The sequence below is a fragment of the Rutilus rutilus genome (assembly GCF_951802725.1).
Source record: "Rutilus rutilus genome assembly, chromosome: 4".
NCBI lineage: Eukaryota > Metazoa > Chordata > Actinopteri > Cypriniformes > Leuciscidae > Rutilus > Rutilus rutilus.
In genome coordinates this window covers 20343763-20365648 of record NC_140212.1, presented here as the reverse complement: position 1 = coordinate 20365648, position 21886 = coordinate 20343763, and the positions used below count along the sequence as shown (strand labels likewise).

Genomic DNA, 21886 nt, shown 5'->3' with positions numbered 1-21886 from the left:
TTTTCCCGCTTGGAAATTCCACCCTTCTCATTGGTTAAGCAATCCCGGAGAGGTGGGGCCTTTCTCAGGCTTTATTAGAGACAAATTCACAGTGACGCTGTCTCTCTTCTTCTGGCCTTCACTGCTGCTTCTTCGGCAGGCCGTGACCACAGCCTGCTATGCCTTCACTCTCCCAAAAGAGTCAGACTGTATTTTCTTCAATCCAACTCGGAAGAAAACTGCAACTTTACCATCACTGAATGGGAAACCATCAACTCTTCCGACTTCCTCACTCCTTGGTTGCCTGCGTGGCTTTTCCAGCCCAGGGCCGGCACGTCACAATCTGCATGTGGTCAGCCATGTGCTCATGGAGGGAGAGAAAACTTTCAACCAGAACAGAGTCAAACAAACCACTCAAGTTCATCATATCTTCTTCATCCAACGGAGAAGAAAACAAGTGCAACTTCAACGTTTGACACTCACCGAACCATCAACATCCTTTTCCAAGAACTTCAAGAATTGTTTCCACTGCAAAGGCAATGCAAGTTTAATGAGGTGCTCTGAAAATGATAAGCTGATGGTTCTTTTCATAGTTAAATGGATCTTTTCCATAGTTCCATTTCCTGGTTCCGGTTCCGGTTCCATTCTGTCACTCACCATTTTACCTATGCATGTATGTATGTGTGTTTAGATTAGTTATGTTTGTGATTTAGTTAATAAAACTTGCGCACAATACGTATTTGGTTCTGATTCTCTGCTTGCAACAAAGTTTACTTTACGATTTAGATTTTGACTACAGGCTCTTAGTAGTACTGTACAGTAAGAAAGACATTTCCCTCCCCCGGAAATGAGTATTTCTTAGAATGAATTAACCCTGAGTGTTCATGGGACGAACAGGTGGGTTGATTGTAATACTAATTTTACTACATTAAGTTAATTCTATTAACTGATATTCATAACCAAATATTCATAATCAATTATAACAAGTTATGATTGATTATTAATATTTCTTTGAGCTAACTCGTTACACAGTTATAGCAAAGCTGTCGTGATGGTAGACAAGTCATTAGTCTAAAGAAAACATTACTGTAGTCAAGTGAATTCAAGTCACCTCCATTTATAAAGTGCTTTTTACAATACAGATTGTTTCAAAGCTGCTTTACAGTGATAATAGGAAATGAATGCAACAAAGATTGTTTTGGCAGTACAGCAGCTCTAGAAGAAAGTCATTGTCTAGCTTAAGTACGTTTTTGATTGATTCCTTTCTGTTGTAAAAATCATTAGTTATTAACTCAAGAGCCGCTTACACAACACCATTTTTCAACTGAAAACAAGTTTTGTAAGTAATACCGTTATCATTTCCGTGTAAACTTCAGAACGTGAATCTGTGAAAACGGTTCACATGCACATTACATGTTTAGTCAATAGGCATGTGCATTTGAATGCATATGTGCGCGGCCCACATCTGGTACGTGTGGATTCCACGTATGTCATTCCTCCATATGTCACCATATTTTTAAAATGACCAAGGAAAACAAACTAAACAAAGCACATAAAAAAGCACACATATACAAATACAGAATAAAACAACGCAGAACATTATTTTAGAGTATTCTGCTGTTCTGGACCATACAGCATAGTTTCTTGCAGTTCTATGTCCTTGGACTTCCGTTTATCATTCTGTACTTTCCTGTTAATCTGTGTGATGGCCACCCATAACAGGATATATCCTAACAACCGGAGACAGTTGACCAGTCCCAGAAACAGGAACCTAATGAGGGTAACATTACATTTTAGCATGCATCAGTTGGGGCTACATAGAATACTCGTGCCAGATTTGCTCACCTAAAAGTCTCAGTGGCATACATTCTGCAAGCGCCTCTTCCACCACATTTCGTGTGACCCCATTTCAGACAGGTAGAGTCAATAAGAGCCCCAAAGTAAATGGGAGCAGGAATACCACCTTTAAAAGAGTGAAATTGCATTCAAAACAATGCTGTGCCAGACCTTAATGTGAAAAACATCTGTGAATTAATTTCCATTCTTGGGGCACTTCTTCTAAATAAACCCAAACAATACAAATGTGAACTTACCCAAAACTCTTAAAACTAACAGTAGCATGCCCACTGAGAGAGACTTCAGCTCAGGATCCACAATCCTGCAAGAACAGATTAAACATTTAATACAAATTTCATCCATATAAATACAAAGCATGTAAAGTAATTAAACAGAACCTCAATGAGATGATGAAGAAGGGAACAGTGCCCAGACAGTACACAAAGAAGGCAAAAGACTCCAGCGCCAGATAGATGTAGAACATTAGAGTACATCTGCTCTCTCGTGAACACTGTCCAAGCACTGCAGAGGAGTTCCCAGCACTCATTCCCCAGCTCTGGACACATGTACAGTGGAGGAATGTCTGACAAACACATGCAAATGAAAAAAAATTAAAGAAAAGACACTCAAACACATGTAATAATGATTTTGAGGTCAAGAGTTTAAGATAGTTGTTCACCATATTCTGTCCTGTGCCATGACTGGAACTGCAGCCTGCGTGACAAGGAGAGATGTAGGTCACTCCATTCTGTCCACACACTGGATCCCATTGGAAGTCAGGACACCCACAGTCGGCATTGCAAGAAGTGAGGACACCACTGCTCATATTCTGAACTTCTACAGATCTGCCACATAAACAATTGATTATATTATATTACAAGCAGTTTGTTAAATGGATAGATTGAATTGATGGATAATGTATAGTTTCCATGATGCAATAAGAGTGTGACTGGAGATGAAAGTACCCTTGATAGGGCACTGTGACCCCAGCGACATCTGTATTTTCACAGCTAAGAGCAAAGTAAGGTATGGTGAGAAAAAATGCGCCAATTGCAGTGAAAAGCGACATTCTTGCAGATCCCAGCAGATCCAGTTTAAACCTCTTCATTATCCACCCACTCAGGAATATACCCAGAGCCACAGGCGGAATAGATGTCACTCCTACAGAAATATATAAGCACACTCAGTTCAAACATCAAAAAAAAAAAAAAAAAAAAACATGGCCGTAATCATGGCAGTTGTCACCTATGAGAAAGTTGGTCTTGGATGCACTTTGTCCAAACTGCTGTTCCAAATACTTTGGCGTATATGTTATGACTATGACAAAGGCATTGAATGCCATTACATTGGAAACCAGGTACAGGAGATAGATCTTGTTGGTGAGCAGACGCTTCAGGGACGGCCCAAAATCTAGAAAACAAGCAAATAAGCAAATATTTAGAACAATCTCTTTTATTTGTCATAGTAGACCATAATAACACTTTATAATTTATAATAATAACCACCAATAATTTCCTGAAAACTCATATTCTTCCAAACCTGTATTACGTTGATTTGTGTTACATAAATTTGATTTTCTGGAGGATCTCCTGGCCACCTATTCAATATTTATAATTAAAATAGACTGAAACTGTAAAACTCCATAGTGACTGTGGCGAGCACGACGAGGTCGAGGGCCGTGGGAGGACGGCGCGAGGCCGGTGGCGTGATTGATAATGAGCGACACGTGCGCGACGCACCGGTCTCGCATCTCTCACGGAGGAGCGGAAGCATAAAGGAGGAGCGACGACAGTGAAGAGCGAGAGAGGAACAGGCCTGTGTTTTATTTGATGTTCTGTGTTGCCAGCAGTCGTCCGTGAGGGGCTGCTGGCTTTTACTTTCATTTTGTATTTGTTTTATTTTTTGTCATTAAAAGTCTTTAAATGTTCGCCGGTTCCCGCCTCCTTCTTCCCATAACAACATACCTCGTTACACTGGTGCCGAAACCCGGGAGGAAGGAGGAACGCGCTGTCAAAGAGCCCTCGCCACTGTGGTGAATCCGCGGTGCCATCGTGGCGGGCAGTTTCCGTCGCCATGGACGCTCGAGGCGGTGCGCGGGAGGGAGTTGCCGGGGGGGGACGGTCGAGCTCGCTGCTGGCCGTCTGGGTGCTGGAGGGGCGGCTGCCGTCCGTGATGGAGCGGAGGAGTCGCCATCGTTTGCCGTGGGCCGGAGCCTGCTGCCATCCGCCATGACGGGGAGGAGCAGGGAACGGGGGACTCTTGCCGACTGCCCGAACACTGAGGAGCCGTCGCCGTCCACCAGGCGGCGGAGGAGTGTCAAGCCGTCCACCGAGGGCAATCCAGCGCTACCGCCAGGCACCGCGGAGAAGATCGCCCAGCTGGTGTAGGGCCAGATGGCAGCGCGTTATGGTAACCGGACCAATAATTTTTTTTTATAAAAAAAAAAAAAAAAATTCTCCTCTCTCCCCTCTCTCGTCTCTGTCGCTCCTCATGCTTCCGTTTCCTTTTCCCTCACCTCGTCTATCCATACCCAGCCCAGGTACCGCAGCCGTCGTGATCGGTCCCCCCGGGGAGGGGGAGTAAGCGCAGTCTTGTGGGTGCCCCCCGGCCTGCGAGGGGCGATGGGGGTATGTGGCGAGCACGACGAGGTCGAGGGCCGTGGGAGGACGGCGCGAGGCCGGTGGCGTGATTGATAATGAGCGACACGTGCGCGACGCACCGGTCTCGCATCTCTCACGGAGGAGTGGAAGCATAAAGGAGGAGCGACGACAGTGAAGAGCGAGAGAGGAACAGGCCTGTGTTTTATTTGATCCATACCTCGTTACAGTGACACACACACGCACACACACACACACACACACACACACACACACACACACACACACACACACACACACACACACACACACACACACACATCATAAAGTACTACATATGACTAATTAGTCTCAGTGACTAATTAGATTTAAATAGACCTAAATTGTATCCATCTAAGCCTTGTGGTCTGTGTAAGGTTGCCATACCTTTAGTTATCTCTGTAATGCTGGGTGTGTGTTTATGTTGTTTTGAGGGGTTGTCCAGCTCATAGGTTTGGGGGTTTTCAGGTAAAGCTCTTGGCAGGAACCAGAAAGGCAAAGCAGCAAGCAGAGTCAACAGCCCAGAAACCACATAACCCAACCACCAGGCCCCAACCCAGCGAGAGTCCTGAGGGGTGATGGTCACACTCTCTGATAATGAGAAGAAAATATACAAATAAACATTTTTTATGAATATATATTAAAACCTCAACTGGGCTCACCACCTCATTTCACAATTTGCCCACTCCATATATTCTATCACACCTGCTATCAAGAACAGCATTTATACTCCAAAGTCACTCAGTGTCTGATCTTTGATAAGAACAAATGGACTTCTCTGTTCTTAGTTAGTAGAGTTACTTACCTCTTGTCCATCTCAGCTTTCCTTTATCGAAAGACTCCTTATCTTCATCTGTTCTCCATCTGTGTGGTTCTTATCTTACCTATCCTGCAATCCCAGCTGTTATCATCCTTACCTGTTCACTATCCATAAACTTAAAAAAAAGACCCTGCACTTGGGTTCACCATCAAACTGTGTGTGTTGTCTACCTGAAAGAAGACCAGCCCTTTATTATGAACCCAGCGGGATCTTAACTTCTCCCAGAGGACAAGCTGATAACACTCCTCCTTTATCTTAACCACAGAGAGCAACCAGATCTTCATCCCTGCCATCTCTGTTGTTGAAATCACCCATCCTTTTTTCCATTCCCTTTTCCTGACCATAGAGGCTACTCATGGGCTATAATTCTCGTAGGTAACAGGAGTCTCCATTGAACCTTTTGTTCTGGCCGCAAAGACCAACCTTAATCCTCCTTTACTACTCCACCAGCTCCTCCATGGTATTTCCATCCATCAACTCCTCAGGGGTCCCTCCTTTCACTGGCTCCCTCTATGTCACTCCTCCCTCCAGTTTTACCTTGTTACCTTTGTCCGTTGATTCTGCCAGACTCCTAGTTCCTTCAGCCTACATGGCTTCATGTATTGGGCTCCCCTAATTTTGTTTCTCCTAACTTTCCAGGGAGTCCTGTTTTCCCCAAGGTACCAAGTTCTACTGGTGACAGTAATGGATGGTGGTAATGGCTCAGTCCATCTACAGCCTGAAGACCAACTCAGTGCTCCCAGCTGCATCTGCTGATACTTCCCCTGAAGCATATTTACCCTGATCCTTGTGGCACAACCCACACTTCTGGTTCCCTATGGTGGGTTTCTAATCTTCTAATCTGTTGGCTCTTCTGTGGTCTTCCACTCAGCCGGCTTTCCTGAGGCCTCATAGTCTGCCTTCCTATCCTGGGTCATTTGTTCCTCTGGCCTTTCCTGAGCCCCTGAGGCCTCCTGCTCCACCATTGTGTTCAACTGTTCTTCCACGATGGTTCTAGTTCTGGTAGTCCATGGTGGTCTTCTGCTCTGAAAATGCTTCTGTGGTGGTCCCGTTTTCCAGATTGAGACCCTACCGACCCTCTAACTCCACCTTGACCATTACCATATGCATATACCATGAATATGAATATGTATGGTATTTTGTATTTGCATGGTACCTCAAGGTTCTTCAAACTGGAAGTACTACCATGGTACATGTCAAAACAAACAAAGTAATACTGCACTTCTTTTTGGTACTTTCTTGTAAGTGAACTCTAAGGTTTAACATTTTAACTTACCTCTATCAACTAAGCCAATGTCCACATAAAGTGTAGCACAAAGAGATCCTAACAAGTAACCAAACATTGGCCCGATCACTCCGAGTGTGTTCAGGCAACCTACAGAAAAAAAAAAAAGGACTGAATCACAAGAGGTACTTTGGTTTGAGATCAAAACACACACACACACACACACACACACACACACACACACACACACACACACACACACACACACACACACACACACAATAATTTTCTCACCAATGTAAAATGCAGAGTTTTCTGGGTGTGCATAATCATCTATGAAAGACATTCCCAAAGGAACGATGCTGGCTTCCCCAATGCCACGAATAATGTTTCCCAACAGCACAATCACCCATGTGGGCGAGCTTTCCTCTTCCCCTTTTTGGCATCCTATACAACCCATATAGAGTGCTCTGTTGGGTATTTTACTGCAATTTACAATTAAAATATCCCACATGCTTCCACATATAACCATGCATACCGAACACAAGCTGTTGAACAGTATTCTGGGTGTCAGATGAGCATGTGGATCTCACTGTGAAATTATCAGCATCATTAGTGTGGGCGGCAGCTGTATCATACTTGTACCTGTCAGAAACAAACAGACACATAAATAGTAAATGCATTTAAAATACAGATCTTGAAAAATACTTATCGTTATGAGGTGGATCTTTATTAAATATTTTAGTATGAATATGCTAATTAGGGGTATTAGGTGATGGCCATCCATTGATTCAACATAACATTAAAAGTAATTAATAGATACAATGACTTAAAAACACATCTTTTATAATCAACAAATCTCTTAAAATATCAGATAAGGAAAATATAACTTTTACATGATGCTTGGACTAAATTACATTTTTTGAGTCATTACATTTGAACTTTTCATGAGTTTCAAGAGTTTTTTTTAAATCATATGAAACTGAACATGCCTCATTTGTCATTGACCCATGAACGTTACTCACCGGTCCATAATGAAGTGAGGTAAAGCCATTATCAGTGTCCCTATACCCATCAGCAGGGCCCCTGCTCCAATGATCTTGGGCCTATGAAACTTAGCGCCAAAGTAGCTTACCACAGTGATGACCAACAGATTACCTGCAAGCAAATGTGATGTTATTTAACAAGTTCTTTGTTGTTTAATAGCATACCATCAATCAACTGTCCCATTTTTAAAGTATGAACGGAAATTCAGCCTCAGTGGTGTGACTCACTGCTATAAGTACTCATCTAATTGGTGAACCTCGGCCCTCATTTCTCAGTGCAGTTCGACACATCTCAACTCACCCATTTCAAAACCGCCATTGATGATACCAACAGTAGAACTTGGGATCTCAAACCGCCTCTCAATCTGAGTGAGGGTGCTTTTGGTGTAAGATCCCGTCAGGGATTTGGAGAAATAACAGAAGGCAAGTACACCAATAAAGATCTTTCCAGGCACAAGGGTAGAAAAGAGATTAAGTCAGAAGATTTAACCTTTTTTTTTTTTTTTTAAGTATAACAGCTATTATACACCACTATTAAAACAAATAAACAGCTAATAGTGGTTCTGCACTTGTTGCTCGGTTTAACATGCATATGGTCAAAGACAATGTCTCTTGCCTTTAGGCTTGGGGAGCAGCATTTGGCCTGAGATATTTTCTTATTAATGTCTGAATGCTCCATTGGTCTGGACTCAAAGAACTCCTCTGGGCTGCCCTCCTCCGTCATGGCGAACAATGGGCTAGTGAAGAGGTAAACAAATCACAAACTAATGAAAAATTAAAGAAGACAAACTCTGCAAAGTTGAAGTTGTGTGCTTATGTGGAAAAATGGAAACTATAAAAAATGTAATAAGTGAAAAAAAAAATACAATAAAAAATAACAAATAAACAAAATAACCAATAAAACAAATAAATTGTGATACTGAACTGCCTCGGTGTCTTAAAAACAGACAAAAAATAAATAAAGTTAAGAACCACTATTTAATGGACTTAGCAGTTACAGTTTCTTTTAAATAAAAAAAAGTGTATCCATCCACTTCTATCTTGTCAGAGATGATTCAAGGCAAAATACATCGTAATCAAATGCAAACATGATTAAAATATTATTAATTCACAATTTTGAAACACTCACATGTCTAGATGTGTCTTAGAGAAAAAGCAGTTGAATATTCAGTTGAAGTATCCCCAAAGCGGTATCTCTGAAAGTGTCTTTTTCACCTACAGGTCATTAGACAGTTTTATTAATCATTAACTTCCACTGTGTTCCTTTAACCCTAATGTGGATCAAACAAAAACCATCACATTTACATGCAGTAGGTTTTTACACAAGTTGTTTACATGTTGATGCCTTTTTGAAAGAGCAAAAAAAAAAAAATTCACCAAGCTGAAATTAACTAAATTACTATATTTGTGTTGGGAAAATAGGTTTTGAGATCCATCGAATTGTACTTCTGAGACACTTTGCATTCTTTCTACTGAGTAATAACAATGTACTAAATGCAAATAATTATTTGTATTTAAGAGCAAAAAGGAATTTCCAGTCAAAAAGTTATGACGCGTAGTATAGACATGTAGTATTTCTTTACAAACTGACATTGCCAACTACTGGCCTAGCATGAATAATTCAGCGTTTTTAGTCGTTTTCGCAGATCCGTGTGAACGGGGATCGTTTTGAAAAAACGTTTCAATTTTTAGTACATCATTGTCGTGTAAACATACCATAATGTATGACTTTAATATCGACAGTATTCTTGTGAGTATTTATATGGCAAATCGTATAAAACACAATAAATTTAAAAACAGAGAGAAAATTTACATTAGACAGATATAAAAGTAATAATGAATTAAATCAAGATGAGCCATTAACAGCATCAAAAACACGCAATGACACCAACCAACACAAATCTGCTTATTCTTTGTGCAATATGTATGTTCTGTTAGCAGTTCACATGTCCCTTCTCTGCCTTACAATTTACAAAATAGTAAACTTGCAGTTAATATACTAAAAATGGCAAAGAAATCACTTTCTTACAAATAATTGCTTAGGTTTGCAATGCTTAACCAGTTTTTCAGCTACTGGCAAACCCAGTGCCCTGTCAGACTGTTTTGACATCCAATACACAATGTACCAGTTACGTAATTTGTTGGTTTGTCAAAATCTCTGGACATTTCATGACTTACTAATTGACAGCATAACTACGACGTCTATGGTTGGCAACTTCAGCAAAGGAAATAACATGCAATAACAAGTGATATGGACATTTTACATTTAAATTACAATTATATTCCTTTATATGATATATAATTAAAATAAAATAGCAGCAATCCGATATTATTTTACAGTTTTCTATTAAACATTTTTATGAGGTCAGATGACCTTATGTGTTGCGTCACCAACACCATAACAGGACAGCTACATGATCACATCCCTAGTTCCCATTAGTCAGTCACGTTCGATATTACGTCAGAACTGACTGATGTAATGAGATCTCGTCTGAGACTCCAATCACCTTCGAGTGGTAACAAAACAAGCCAATGCACATTGGCAAATGAGATTTGCATCGCAAACCACTCCCCATACATACGGGTAGAAAAGGCAGCGTGCAACATTCACGCAGTTAAGCTTTCGCTTTTGAGTCGAGCGGCCATCATTCACTCATTCACTCTGCTCTGACAATCGTTGTTTGTGTGAAGATCAAGAGGGAAGCAGTTCTGGTGTGTTGGCATGACAGTGCATTCACAACTCAGTGCAGCGACTGCACCCCTGGTCGCTTCAGCATTAAAGGAGAACTTGGTAACTTTTTTAACGTAATAAAACTGTCTAGAAATCATTTGGATGGTTAAACAACCTGTTCTGGTGATATTGGTGACTTTCCCCGCTCCCCCCAGCGTTCCCAGGCGGAAAACCAACCTTGCAACTTGGGGACTACCGTCCCGGCAAGATAGAAAGTGGAAGTCTCGTGAGAAGCGAGAAAGAGAATGAGAACGAGCGCGAAACACAAACACGCAACGCATGTATGATGTATTACCAGATTACCCACCTCGGTAGACATAGCTCCACACGATACAGTTGGCTTGCTCCGATCAAAACAAACGCACATGAGTAGCGGTAGAGAGGGGGAGGAGGCCGCCGCTAGTGAGTTTTTTACGACCGTGTTGTGAAATATACACCCTCCCACAGCTGTAGGGGGAGCTTGTGGGGAAAACATGCGACAACAAAAGGGAAAATCAGCGAAGAAGTGAGTAGAGTTCGCTAGAGTTACCGAGTTCTCCTTTAAAATAGCTTTTTTTCCCTAAAATAGTTTTTCCCGCAAACACAGGTGTGGAGTTGCGTCTCTTTCAAGATGTCATTCCACCTGTGTGTTTCTGGATGTGGTTGTTTCCTGGCCCCATCTGACAGCCACGATCACTGCCCCGCTTGTCTGGGTCCTAAGCATGCTGAGGTAGCGTTTGTTGATGAGTCATTTACCCATTGCGGAAAGATGATACTTGCCCAATACCTTGAAAAAGGTGGAGTCCACTCTGCTATATCCTGATCTGGTTTCTCTATTCCTTCCACTTCGGTTAATACACAGGGTGATCTGAGGGTTATAGCCGGAGCTCTCCTGCCGGGTCAGTCCCCGCCGCCCTCCCAAACCTCTTTCGCATCACAGGCTGTGGAACTTCTGGGTGAGGCTGCTGGTCCTTCCCATGAGGGACCTAGGAATGATTCCTCTGGGAATGAAGACTCGTCTGCACTGCCTCCTTCATGGAGAATAGCGCTGTTCGAGTTTGACCTAGAGTTGACTGCCATGCTTTCCCGGGCCGCCACGAGCATGATGCTTGAGTGGAACCCTCTACCTTGTCCCGAACACTCACTGTTGGATGATTGGTTTCTTGGCACAGGGCATGCTGAACAGCAGCGTCCCGCCCCAGTTCCTTTCTTCCTAGAGGTGCATGAGGAGGTCAAAAAGTCGTGGAAGGCACCTTTTTCTGCCTGAAGCCACATCGCTGCCTTCACTGTTCTCACTGCACTCGACGGTGGGGCAGCCAAGGGGTACTTGGAGATCCGTAACGTGGAGATCCCCCAGATGGAGTGTGCAGTTGCAGTGCATTCATGCCAGAAAAGTGATGCCACCTTGCGGCCAAGGCTTACAGTACTGCTGGACAGGCTACCTCCGCCTTGCACGCTATGGCCCTCCTGCAAGTATACCAGGCCAAAGCACTCAAAGAGCTGCATGAGGAAAGTTCTGACCCAAGGTTGATTCAGGAACTGCGGACAGTGACGGACATCACCCTCCAGGTGACTGCAAGGTGAGACGATGTCCACACTAGTGGTCCAGGAATGGCATCTCTGGCCAAGATGATGGAAGTTGACAAAGTCTGCTTTCTTGACTCCCCCATCTCCCAGGCCGGTCTCTTTGGCGACACTGTCGAGAAATTTGCTCAGCAGTTCTCTGCAATACAAAAGCAGATGGAGGCAATCAAACACATCCTGCCCTGGCGGGATGCTATTGCCACCACCGACCCGCCTGGGGCTGTCCCCCGCCAACTAGTCTCCAAGGGCATCCCCCTGTGCTGTCTACATCTGCTCCGGTGCGGCCACAGCAGCAGCCCTCACCCAGGTCGCAAAGTCTAGTTTCCCACAGGAAGGCAACGCAGCCTGTAAGATGAAGGGAGCAGCTCTTCAGGAGACGGAGGGCACACTGTCAAGCACACTGGGTATAAGGCCCCAGTGCAACTTTTAGCACACCCTCAAAGGCAGCTGAGATATAGCACCTCTAAATGTCCCAACAATGCAATGGCTATTCTAACTGTATTGTCATTTCTGACCATAACTTCAAAATGCTACAGTAAAAATGTCTGAAATTGTGCATGGTGACAGTTAAAGACCCACTCCGATGAAAATCATGTTTTTCTAGGTGTTAACATGTTCTTGTGGCATTTTTCTGATGTTAGAGGACATATCTTGAGAAAAATAAGCTCAAAGTTGTATTTCTGAGTATTTCTGCATTCAAATGGCTGTGAATCAGTAGCAGACGCTAAAATGCCGGCTAAAATAGACTGGAGTTGTGACCTAGTAACTCCACTGGGCGGGGCCACAAGCTCATACACACACAAGCCGTTGCATGTCATTGTGAACAGAGCTCCGATAGTGGCGCTGAAATTGGAACACATACTGTAACAAATAAGTCACTTTTCACTGTCTATCAATCGTCAAAACTAAAGTTTGGAGAACACAGACTGATCCCGTCAGTAATTACATCATTACATAATGAGAGAGGGCAGCCAGCCTCCTCCAGCCAAGCAACAGGCGACATTCGTGCATGTGAAATTCCACGCTCGTTCAAGTAAGTTAGACTTGCACACGCCGGGTGGCGACGAGTTTCGCCTGTCGCAGTCGTTTGTCCCCTCGTGTGTCAAGCCCATCACTCGTGAGAGAGTCAGTCAGTTTTTCAGATAGAGCGGTGACAGTATAGCATCTTAATAATCCCGAAATTCCGAGCAATCCACTGATACTAAATATGTCCTGATTGATCACTGTGGGAGGGATGAAATATCGAGGCGAAGTTGAGGGAGAGGAGGGGGAGGGTCGTCTCCGTGCCAACGGCTCCGCCCACAACGCAGAGGCGAATTGCTAATGAGCTACTGCCGCTCTGCTGAAGCAAAGTCCCAGAAAACGGCACAGGTTTTGTGATTATGGCTAAAAATGGCATAATCATAATTTAAAGACCACTGAGAATGTTTAAAAATAGCTCAAAATATGATCGGAGTGGGACTTTAAGCACAACTTTTAATGCACCCTCAAAGGCAGCTGAGATATAGTGCCTCCAAATGGGCCAACAATGCAAATTCTACTTTAACTGTTTTGTCACATTTGTCAACTTCATGGGTCCTTATCTTCTAAATTCTAAATTCTAAAATTGTGCATGATGATAGTCAAGCACACTGGGTATAAAGCATCAGTGAAACGCCCCCAAATGGGCCAACAATATAGGGGAGAGTGGGGTGATTTGTGCCAGGGGGGAAGTATAGTCCACCCTTGTTTCTGGAAAACCATAGAAGAAATTGGTCATGTGACCACATCATTTTGAAAAGCAATCACTTTTACTCATCCTCCAAAGAAGAGAGACACATGGCATTAGAGTTAAGCATATTTTAGTGCAAAAAACTGTTTTTTCCCTTTCAAAGTAAAATTTCTATGATTAAGGTTTTTTGATTGTAGTGTCTGAACAATTATAGACAAGTTTGAAAACATTTCACACATGTTTTAGTGCTTTAGTAGGCTACACAATGAGTCTATACAGTTAGCATGATGTTAGCTCTTAACTGCTGGATCATGCTAGTTTTTCAAACTTGTGGGTCTGGAGTGATTTGTGCCAAAGGGCCTGGGTTAAGTTGTGCCAGATCCAGACCACCTAGACCTACATACTCACAGGGGATAATCTTGAGAAGTGAGGAGATGGGCATGCCTCATCATTGTTTGACTTAGGCCTGCGTGTTATTTGTTTAATTTAGCTAACACTGATTTCAGTTTTGAGTTTGCACTATGTTATTAAAGAGAAGTTTTATTCCGTTTTTAAGTGACCTATGTCACAATAGGATGTTTAGAAATTAGCCTAGTCACTTTATTCTTATGTTACATAGTTGACAGACAGCGCTATGTCAACAGGCATCTATTGCCAAAGCCTTTTTGACTGAAATGATTAACAAATATCATATATTGTGTTGCTATGGTGCTCTAAATGGTTGCTAGGGCGTAGCTTGATAGCTTCACAATGATCCTGAGAGACTGATTGGTCGTCTAAGTAAAATGAGCCCGCCCCCTTGTCTCTATGACACTGTGATCCAGAGTTATGTTCTATTCAAAATCCCTATGCAATTTATCCAATTTATTTCAGATCCAAAGTTATTGTTCTCAGGGATGCACCACATCCTGAAATATATGTACATCCTTAAGTTGAAGGCATTACTACCATGGCCTCACTTTAAAGTCACTTTGAGTAAAAACTGGCACAACTCACCCCACTCTCCCCTAATGGCTCTTCTAACTGTATTGTCAGATTGGGTCCATAACTTCAAAATGGTACAGTAACCAACAATCCAATGGCTCTTTCAAATCAATTAAATTTAATTCATACATTCATTTGTATTATACTTTTCATAATACATATCATTTCAAAGCAGCTTTACAGAAAATGTATGTTTCTATGTTAAACCACAACAGCATTTAATGAGATGATATCAGAAAGTACAGTTGTAAGATTATATATGCATAAAGCAATGATAACATGATTGTTTTGTATAATCATCCATGTGTGATGTTCTGGAGTCCTTGCAGGGGTAGGTGTTCTATTCCATCAATTCATAGGTCATCTGAAGTCTTCATAACTGATGCCAACGTGGAGCTGGAATAATCAATATTTACCTCGTGATATTGAAATTTGCAATAATTGTTTTAAATTTTTTTTATTTAATGCAGTCAAATGATGGCATGTGCAATAATTAAAGAATGATGTTGTTATATATATTTACCTTTCAAAATAGTTTAATATTCTTTTCTGAAAATAGACACAATAGTAACAGGATCCCTAAAAAGTGTGAATAAGAGAAAAACCACATGGTCCCTAAATTGAGCTGATGATATACAATAATTAAAGAATACTGTAATGATGTACCTTTATATGTTTACAGTCCATTTTCGCTGATACATCAGTGTTATTTGCATTTCAAAATAGTTTATTATTCTTTTATTCTGAAAATAGACACAAAAGCAACACAATCCCTAAAAACAACGTGAAAAAGAGAAAAAACTGCACGGTCCCTAAGTTAAGCGTGAGGAACAAACGCGGAAGTTCACTTTTAAGGTGGAACGGATAGCGTCAATAGAAGCTGCGAATAAGAAGCTGGATTCAGCCTTCTTTGCTTTATGTAGTGTATGTGAATATGTTAATTAGCCCCTCCTCCATTCATGCCAGCTCACAGATTCTCTCGGCCAACTTACTGAGGTAAACGCTGCACAATGGTATCTCTTTGCAACGTGGGACAAAATGATCATTTTAGCAATATGATTAGCCTTTTGCTCCTATGTTATCAAACAGCTAATAGTGTGTTGCTAATGTTACACAAACCATGTTCCCAGTGGTAGTTTGTGACGTCAGAAACACCAGCGATTTCAAACCGCGTTTTTGAGACTGTCTTTAAATTCAATTCAATTTACATTTATTTGTATCGGCTAACAGTTTTCACAATACAAATAATTTCAAAGCAGCTTTACATAAAATGCACGAGTCCATGTTACAATTTAGAGTGATCTGTTATCAGAGGTAACTGTCTAAGTTATGTATTTCAGAAATGTATATACAAAATCACAGTTAGCGAAAAATGTATTAGCCTAATTTAAACAATGTAGTAGGCCTACTTGTTTGTTAACAAATGATTATGACATTTAGAAAAAATGTAGCACTGCAGTTTTAAAGAGAAAAATACTCAGCAATGGTGTTGACTTATGAATTTGCACATGGTTTGTCTAAAAGTATATTAAAAACACCACACAGACATTTAAACAACATTAAAAACTTTATTATAACCACAGGGGGACTTTAAAAGATGCGTAGGCATGCGACCTATTTACTTTATTCCAACAACCAAATTAAGCCTTAATTATTCCATGCATAAGTTTCACAAAACGGCTTCACAAATAACAGAAGTGCATCAAAGTTTTTATTGCCTATTTTATTGTCATGTGTTGAAAACGCAAATAGCAGTCAAATCCAATATGGTTATTGCCAGCATTTCTTTAACTTCTTAATACATTTTTATACATTTATACATGGATATAGCAAGTTATTGATAACATTATCGTTACTATACTTCATTTTATAGTACATAGGTCATTTAAATATCTTTCAGTGGTGTATTAGATGGGGGATCCCCAAAATAAGGTGCCGGATCCGATTTGTTAATAAAAAAACGACAATAATCATAAGATATACACTAATTATTTTGAATGATAATAAAGTATGTATGAATTATACTATATATATATATATATATATATATATATTAATAAATGTTTACTTCGATTTTGTACATTATTTATCCATTAGCAATCTAGGAAAGTTTGATTGATCGCCCAAGAGCAATGGGAGAAGTGTCAACAGACAGCATTACAGTAGAGATGCTCAGAGAGGCCTGTGGAACTGTGCGATTCAGCCCGCTGGATGTGATCAACACACCAATGATCCCATGGTGCCAAACCACACTGCCGCTCAAAACATCCGGCGAAATTCACATCAAACTGGAGAACATGCAAAGGACGGGTCGGTTTGTGTCTGTTTGATTTGGTTATGGTTGCATACAGTGTAGCATACAAAGTTTTTAAACTTGTCTTTCCTCGTCCTGCAGGTTCTTTTAAAATAAGAGGTGTTGCAAACCAGTTTGCCAGGAGACTCAAAGGAGACAATTTTGTGACCATGTCTGCTGGGAATTATGGGAAGTCTTTTGCGTATGCATGTAAGCATTATGGATCCAAAGGCAAAGTGGTGATGCCAGAAACCGCCCCCATCTCCAGATCTCTGCTGATACAAGTATTCCACACTTTATTTATACACTTTGCAGATGCACTTTTTTCTTTATTGAATCTTTAACAAAACAAAATGTGTCAAACATTTGTAGAGTTTGGGAGTTGAGGTTGAAAGAGCGCCAACTGCTCGTCTCATGGATGTTGTTAACCGATGTGTTCGAGAGGACAGCATGACTTTTCTACATTCCTATGATGATCCGGACCTTATCGCTGGACATGCCAGGTTAAATCTGGGATTTAAAGAAATAGGTCATCCAAAGCATGAAAATCTTTGTCTTTATTTACTCACCCCTTATATCATTCCGAACCTGCATGACTTTCTTTAGTTTTACACTACAGGAGGTATTTTGAGGAATGTTTCCTCTATTGTGAAATTGAATGGTGACCAGTGTTGGGGAAAGTTACTTCTAAAAAGTAATGAGTTACAAATCGCGTTACTCCCTAAAAAGTAACTAATTGTGTTAATTTTTTTATGGTAAGTAATGTGCAATGTTACTTTTGCATTACTTTTTCCCACCTGGGCTGGGCTTGCCTGTTTGTTTTTTAATAACAACAGACATGTTCTTGGCAAATGTAAAGTTCCTTTCACACACTGAAAGAGAAATGAATAAGCCTCATGCAAATTCACGGTTGTACAGTAGAGGGCGAAGCTCAAATAAACTTTTCAGCTGTGCTGCCATTTTGGGTTGCAGAAGAATAGGAGACAAAAGAAGAAAGTTTAACACTTTTAATTCAGCAATAAAAATAAACACAAATGTGATGTTTATCTAAAGTCATTTTTACTTATTTGTATGGTTGAACTGAATCACGGATGGTCAGCTGCAAAGACATTGGTTAATAAAGAGATTAAATAAAGTATATTTGTGTTATTTAACATATTTAATTATTTCAGATTTGAGAAATATTCTGACTTTTAAATACTGAATTAGAAGTTAGATAAGTTAATGCCTACTCGCATTTAGTCTAGAACTAGAATAAGCATTATGTCACCCAGAACACAGTGCCTCTTCACTTACTCACGATTCCTCTCAACATGGAGACAGGAGAGCTGTCAGTCAGTAAACTTGCGTTACTTATTTGAAAAAGTAACTCAGATATTTTGTAAATTAAAAAAGTAATGTGTTACTTTACTCATTACTTGAAAAAAAGTAATCTGATTACATAACTCATGTTACTTGTAATTCGTTACCCCCAACAGTAACTGTGACTGTCAAGCTCCAAAAAGAACATTAAAGGTATCATAAATGTATAAAATAAAAGTTTTATCAGTATTAATGAAACTTGTATGGAAAAGAGCTGTGTGAACCTGTCCACAATCTACTTTTGGGTTGCAAAAACTAGAAAATAATGTCATACAGCTCAGAGTTGGTAAATGATGGCATTTTCATTTTGCATGAAATGTTGTATTATAATTGGTTCACTCATGCTAGTGTCTTTTTCCAATGATAGCTTAGGTTTTGAGATCCTGGAGGTTGTGCCCTGTCCAGATGTGGTGGTGGTTTGCTGTGGTGGAGGAGGGTTACTTGCTGGTGTGGCAGCTGCCGTCAAACTGTCTGGTTGTGAGAACACAAAAATCTATGGAGTGGAACCAGAAGGAGGTGAATATGCCACCTACCTTTTAAAATTGATGTTTGAGAGTCATGCTCAAGAAATGATGCCATTTAAAAAATGTTGCCTCGGCAAATAGATGAAATAAAATACGTTTAAAAAAAAATATTTGCTAATATTTATTTTATTTTAAATAATGACATTTTTGTATGGTTTTAGCTGTAGTTAATGATAATATCCCAGCACTGAACCTTCAAGCAATCGTATTAAGAAAAAGTCATGTAAATCATAATTAAATTAAGATATTTTTATGATCTAATTCCCTTAAAACTAGGATAATTAATGTTTTTCATAAACACTCTTTGTTATACTGGTTAAAACTCTCTTCACAAACAATAGAAGTGCTCTAAATATATATATTTTATATATATATATATATATATATATATATATATTTATATCTTCTGTGGAAGTCATAGGACCAAAAAAATGATCGTCCAATCATTGCATTCGGTCCGAACGTAATGATAGGGTGTCCTATCATGTATCATGAACATGTATGAATGGGTGAATGTGTGGCAATATGTAAAGCGCTTTGGTGGCCATGGGTCTGTTGAAAGCGCTATAAATGCAGTCCATTTACCATTTTACCATTTACCTTTGCACACCCTACTTGAACCTGCATTAGCACATTCAGTGAGGCTGTAGTACAGTTGTAGAGCTCCACAAACAAACTGCAGCCTCCTTTTACAGTTCCTTCTGAACCAAAACAACGCAACCCGTGACCTTATCAGAGTTGTTCAGGTGCACATTGTTAAAACCTCTTGATTTTCAACAGCGTGTACAATGTACAAGAGCTTCATTGAGAAGAAGCCTGTTGGTATGGATGCTAAAAGCATCGCTTCGGGGCTAGCGCCACCATTTGCAGGTATGAAATCTACTTTAAATGAAACTTTACGGCAGTGTACTTTCTTATAACTTTACATTATTTAAGATTCATTTTTATTTGAGCTAACTGAAACTTGTATATTGGGATTGAACCTCAGGTACCTTGCCGTATGAGCTTTGTCAGAAGTACGTGGAGGACATTGTGCTGGTGACCGACGAGGAGATCAAATCTGCCGTTTCCACGCTTTATAAGGCTGGTCTCGTTGTTGAACCTTCAGGTACTGCGGCGTTCGCTGCCGTCACCAGTGACAAAATTCCAGATATCTGTGACAAGAGTGTGGTGGTCATTCTCAGCGGAGGAAACATTGGCAAAGACGAGCTTAGCAACTTCCCGGACTAAGCTCACTCAAAAATGTATCAAAAATAGTGGCCATGGACTCCAGAAAATCATTATATAGAAAACAGCAGTTATACAAAATGTCTCCTTTTGTGTCCACAAACGTAATAAAATAATTCAGGACACGAGGGTGAGAAAATTCGATGAATATTCCACTAGCCACATTCGCTTGTTTTTATGATTTAATGCATTAATTACCATTCAAGTGCATAACACTAAAATTGTACAATAACCAATACATATTATTAGATATGAAAACACTGTGAAGAAATAAACATCAGTGGTCATCATAAAAATATGAGGTTTTGAATCACATCCCTCCTGCTTTATCTGTGCCAAGTTTCTTCTTCTCCAAGTTTTTTTTTCCCAGTGTGATTTGCTAACTTGCCTAATATGCAGTGTTATACATATCGTGCTGTTTAATCTCTTTTTAACATTCGTAACATTATTAATGTTGACAACTACAGTATCTTTTTGCATATTTCACATACTGGAGGTATGAAATGAGTATTTTAGACATCAAAAAGTTGATCAGAAGACGCCTTGATGGAAAGTGAAAATTTGGCTTTTTCATTTAAAGTAAACATGCATATGATATATATACATTTGATATTATAAAGGACTTGATTCTTGTTAATGTACAATTGACATATCAGGTAAAAATCAAATGTCGGCTCTGTGATGAATTGCTTGTGTTCCTCTATTGTAAGTGTAGCAAATTATCTCTATGAAATATTAATAATCAATAACTAGTTATAATTGATTATGAATATTTGGATCAGTTAATATAATTAACTTAATGTCGTAAATTAATATTACAATCAATTAACCTGCTTGTCCCGTGAACCCATTTGAATTAAACTGTCCTGATGCAATTTGTTGAGGCTCCAGTTGATCTTTGCTGATGTGGTCTTGATGAGAGAGAACCAGTGGGAGTCAGAGGGTCTTTGGTGAATGGAAAGAGAAGGCCGCAGCCTGGCACAAGCTTGGAGGGTCCTTAGAAAACTTCTAGTTCAGCATCATCTTCACGTCAGCATTCCAGAAAAGAGTACGAGAGAGGGGGCTGATCTTGTGATCAGTGACTTTTAAAGCGTGAAGATGTCACACCCTCTGGAGGTGTGTGAGCCAATAAGAAGGGTTTTCCTTTGGAGGGAAATTTCTTTACGACCCATTGTTCAAGCAGGCCTTTGAACATGTAATTTGATTGGATGTTTAACACAAGAATCTTTAAGACGCTTATAATACTAATGCGTCACAAAGTTAGCAAAATGTAATGTAAATTACAAAAAATGGGGGACGAAGATTGGAGTTCATAGAGACTAAACCTGCCACACATATGATTTTGGTAAACCATAGTATGCAACAAAGTCTGAAACATCAATCCCAAAAGTTTACAAGAATACAAAGGCCAAACCACATAAAAGAAAATCATTAGATGAGAAAATTAGATGCATGTTTATATATATTTGTCAAGTGGTTATATATAGAATATATAGGATTAACATGGTTTATTTAAAATCCTCAGCAAGAATTAAGTGAGCGTCACAGCCCTCTGCAAATTCCTTTTTGGGGTCGTAAAACTCTTATCAGTCTCAATGTGTCCTGTAACAGGACACCGTGTTCTGCCAGTGTGTAAGCTTCACTTGTGATGTTAGTTTTGGGGGGGGGAGTTTCACAGGCCTTTGTTGGGAGAGTGAGTTTGCTGGATTATTCATTAAATATAATGCATAATCTGTGTGTATCTGATTGGTCCAGACGCTACATAAGTCACTTTGGATAAAAGTGTTTGCTAAATGCATAAATGTAAATCATACACTTTAAATTAGCCTCTCTCAGAGCCTTTTTAGATAAATCTCATTAGTTTACGTTTTAACGGCTCACACATACTCACATCTGCATTAAAGAATGTTAATGTATCACAAGTAAAAGTAGAAAAGTAGAAATTTTCC

General features: G+C 40.2%; 2 protein-coding genes across 2 annotated transcripts; one reads left to right on the top strand and one right to left on the bottom strand.

Moving 5' to 3' along the window:
* Nucleotides 1–1082: 1082 nt before the first annotated feature.
* Nucleotides 1083–8755, bottom strand: LOC311289310 (solute carrier organic anion transporter family member 1C1-like). The gene is made up of 15 exons (XM_084407175.1): nucleotides 8672–8755; nucleotides 8159–8279; nucleotides 7844–7985; nucleotides 7522–7654; nucleotides 7035–7141; nucleotides 6791–6943; nucleotides 6548–6646; nucleotides 4839–5042; nucleotides 3061–3225; nucleotides 2781–2976; nucleotides 2495–2660; nucleotides 2214–2398; nucleotides 2073–2137; nucleotides 1825–1942; nucleotides 1083–1750 (listed from the first exon to the last, which is right to left on the bottom strand). The coding sequence occupies exons 2-15, from the start codon at nucleotides 8264–8266 to the stop codon at nucleotides 1579–1581; spliced, it is 2013 nt and encodes a 670-aa protein (XP_084263301.1). The 5' UTR covers nucleotides 8267–8279; nucleotides 8672–8755; the 3' UTR covers nucleotides 1083–1578.
* Nucleotides 8756–15346: 6591 nt separating this feature from the next.
* On the top strand, nucleotides 15347–21818 carry LOC311288766 (L-threonine ammonia-lyase-like). Its single transcript, XM_084406358.1, has 7 exons — nucleotides 15347–15527; nucleotides 16629–16841; nucleotides 16927–17108; nucleotides 17197–17327; nucleotides 18554–18702; nucleotides 19491–19580; nucleotides 19699–21818. Exons 2-7 carry the CDS (start codon nucleotides 16664–16666, stop codon nucleotides 19938–19940), a joined length of 972 nt encoding a protein of 323 aa, XP_084262484.1. The 5' UTR covers nucleotides 15347–15527; nucleotides 16629–16663; the 3' UTR covers nucleotides 19941–21818.
* Nucleotides 21819–21886: the final 68 nt, after the last annotated feature.